Source organism: Mandrillus leucophaeus, unplaced genomic scaffold, assembly GCF_000951045.1.
Source record: "Mandrillus leucophaeus isolate KB7577 unplaced genomic scaffold, Mleu.le_1.0 Scaffold882, whole genome shotgun sequence".
NCBI classification, from domain to species: domain Eukaryota; kingdom Metazoa; phylum Chordata; class Mammalia; order Primates; family Cercopithecidae; genus Mandrillus; species Mandrillus leucophaeus.
Window position 1 is genome coordinate 811,458 of NW_012109608.1, and position 2,729 is coordinate 814,186.

Here is a 2,729-nt window from a genome sequence, read left to right on the forward strand (position 1 = left end):
AAAAAAAAAAAAAAAAAAAAAAATTCTAGCATAAGAATTTTTTGTATCATCTTTTTATTGATTTCTAATTTAATTACACTATGGTCAGAGAATATATGTAATTTTAATCCTTTAAAATTGTTGAGATTGGATTTGTAGTCCAGTATAGGGTCAGTTAATGTCAGTGTTTTCTGTTTACTTGAAAAGGATTTGTATTCTTTGCTTTTGGGTGCAGTGTCCTTTGTATGTCAGTTAGGCCATGTTTGTTGAACATGTTTAAATCATCTCTATTTTTTACACTCCCTCCTTTTTTTTCGTATGCCTTTTTTGTCAGTTTTTCAGACTAGTACATTAAAAAATCATTTCCCACTGTGTGGTGAATTTGTCCATTTGTCCTTTTAGTTGTGTTACCTTTTTCCATTTATTTAGAGCCCATTGTTAAATATTGATTTAGTATAGATTTAGAATTATTTATTTATTGTGAATTGAACCCTTTAACAGTATGCATTTTCCCTTCTATCTCTGGTATGCTTTTTTTCCTGAAAGTCTACTTTGCCTGCTATTAATATAGTGACATCAACTTTCTTTTGTTTAGGTTTTTTATTGTCTATTTTTTCCTTCTTTTTTTTTTTTTTAAAACAACCTTTCTTTGTCTTTATAGTTTGTGTTTCCTTTCAAATAGTTGGGTTTTTCTTTCTTTTATACTAGTGTGACAGTTTTTATTTTCATTGAAACATTAGATTACTTACAATTAATATAATTATTAATTGGATTTAAATAATTCACCGTACTTTTTTTTTTTTTTAATAGAGTCAGGGTTTCACTATGTTGGGCAGGTTGTTCTTGAACTCCTGGCCTCAAGTAATCCTCTTGCCTTGGCGTCCCAAAGTGCTAGGATTACAGGTGTGAGCCACTGTGGCCAGCCATACTCTTTATTTTCTGTTTCCTTTACCTGTTCTATACTTCTCCATCCCATTATTAATTTACTGAATTTTTAAATGTATTATGCATGACATTACTCTCATTTGCCACATTAACCTTTTTTTTCTTTTCTATTTTAAGGAAAAGATAGAGTTTTTAATACCCCATTGTGTGAACAAGGAATCGTTGGATTTGGAATCGGAATTGCAGTCACTGGAGCTACTGCCATTGCAGAAATTCAGTTTGCAGATTATATTTTCCCTGCATTTGATCAGGTAAGTGAATGAATATTTCTAAGGTTGTTCAGTCCATGAAATACTGAAGTATTGCCACTACCCTTCCACCCACCCTTACCTGCATTCTAGGAACATTTTATTACCCTTTTACTAATGTATTAGAATTGTAATTTTGTTATGAGCATCTATTTAAAGATCTAATAGAATAGTTTAAGCAAATAGATTGAGGTTGGGTGAAGTGGCTCACATCTGCAATCCCAGCACTTTGGGAGGCCAGGGTGGGAGGATCACTTGAGACCACGAGTTCAAGACCAGCCTGGGCAACGTAATGATAATGAGAACCCATATCTACAAAAACTACAAAAATTAGCCCGGTGTGGTGGCACATACCTGTCATCCCAGTTACTCTGGAGGCTGAGGCGGGAGGATAACTTAAGCCCAGAAGTCTGAGGCTACATTGAACTGTGATTACGGCACTGCACTCCCTGTGCAACAGAACGAGGCCGTTTCTCAAAAAGAAAGAGAGAAAGAAAGAGAGAGAGAGGGGAGAGGGAAGAGGAGAGGGGGAGAGAGGAAAGAAGTGAGGAAGGGAAAGATGAGACCCTGTCTCAAAAAGAAAGAGGGGAAGGAAAGAATGGAAAGACAAGACCCTATCTCAAAAAGGAAGGAAGGAAGGAGGGAGGGAGGAAGGAAGAAAGGAAGGAGATCGGAAGGGAAGGACTCTTTGTGCCATACCCTTTCTTTCTTTCTGCCCCTCAGATCGTTAATGAAGCTGCCAAGTATCGCTATCGCTCTGGAGATCTTTTTAACTGTGGAAGCCTCACTATCCGATCCCCTTGGGGCTGTGTTGGCCATGGGGCTCTCTATCATTCTCAGAGTCCTGAAGCATTTTTTGCCCATTGCCCAGGAATCAAGGTATGTTCATTTATGTACTTTATTTGATTTCTATTTGATGTTTCCATTTTGGTTCATTCTATTAATATCTATGCTTACCTAGAGGAAAGAAAACAAACAGGATTCTTGGAATTTATGTGAACTTAACTGTACTTAAGAAAGGGAGGTTAGCAGTTCTTTTAAGTATGCTATCCAATGCCCAGTTTTACTGAAAGTTCTTTTTGAAGGAGGACTGGTTTTATAAACTCTGGCATTAATTAATTTTATAGACTTCAAAGAGTTAAGACTAAGAACATAGTTGGTTTACCTCCCCTCTCTTTCAAAGCTTTATATTTCTCTCTAACTTAAGTCTTTCTCACTTAACTGATGATGGGGTGATTTTAATAAATCTTCTGTTTAGTCTGTATTTACCTCAAAGTCAGAGAGATAAGACTTTTGCTTTTAATCTATTTCTCACTTGTTAAAAAGACTGAGAGAAGACTGTTACCTAGATTGTTTTTTTTTCTGTTTAAAGTAAGGTAATACTTGCTCAACCAATTAATTTTGAAGCATCTCCTTTTTATAGTCTGTCCTTCACAAAAGCTTAGGTCTTTTGATGGCAAAAATATTTTGAGTATGTTAAGTCTTAATTTTTTATATTATCTTTTCTGTTTCTGTTTATTGAGTAAGCTTTTCAGGGGATCATTATAGAAACCCATA

The 2,729-nt window shown here is 35.3% G+C and overlaps 1 protein-coding gene across 2 annotated transcripts in view; it reads left to right on the top strand.

Annotated features, from left to right (window-relative positions):
• BCKDHB (branched chain keto acid dehydrogenase E1, beta polypeptide) overlaps positions 1 to 2,729 on the top strand; it is a 253,890-nt gene that overhangs the window by 58,625 nt on the left and 192,536 nt on the right. For both annotated transcript variants that reach the window (XM_011969331.1, XM_011969332.1), the window contains exons 4-5: positions 1,042 to 1,175; positions 1,896 to 2,051. In XM_011969331.1, coding sequence (XP_011824721.1) covers positions 1,042 to 1,175; positions 1,896 to 2,051 — 290 coding nt within the window. The remainder of the gene's footprint in view (positions 1 to 1,041; positions 1,176 to 1,895; positions 2,052 to 2,729) is intronic.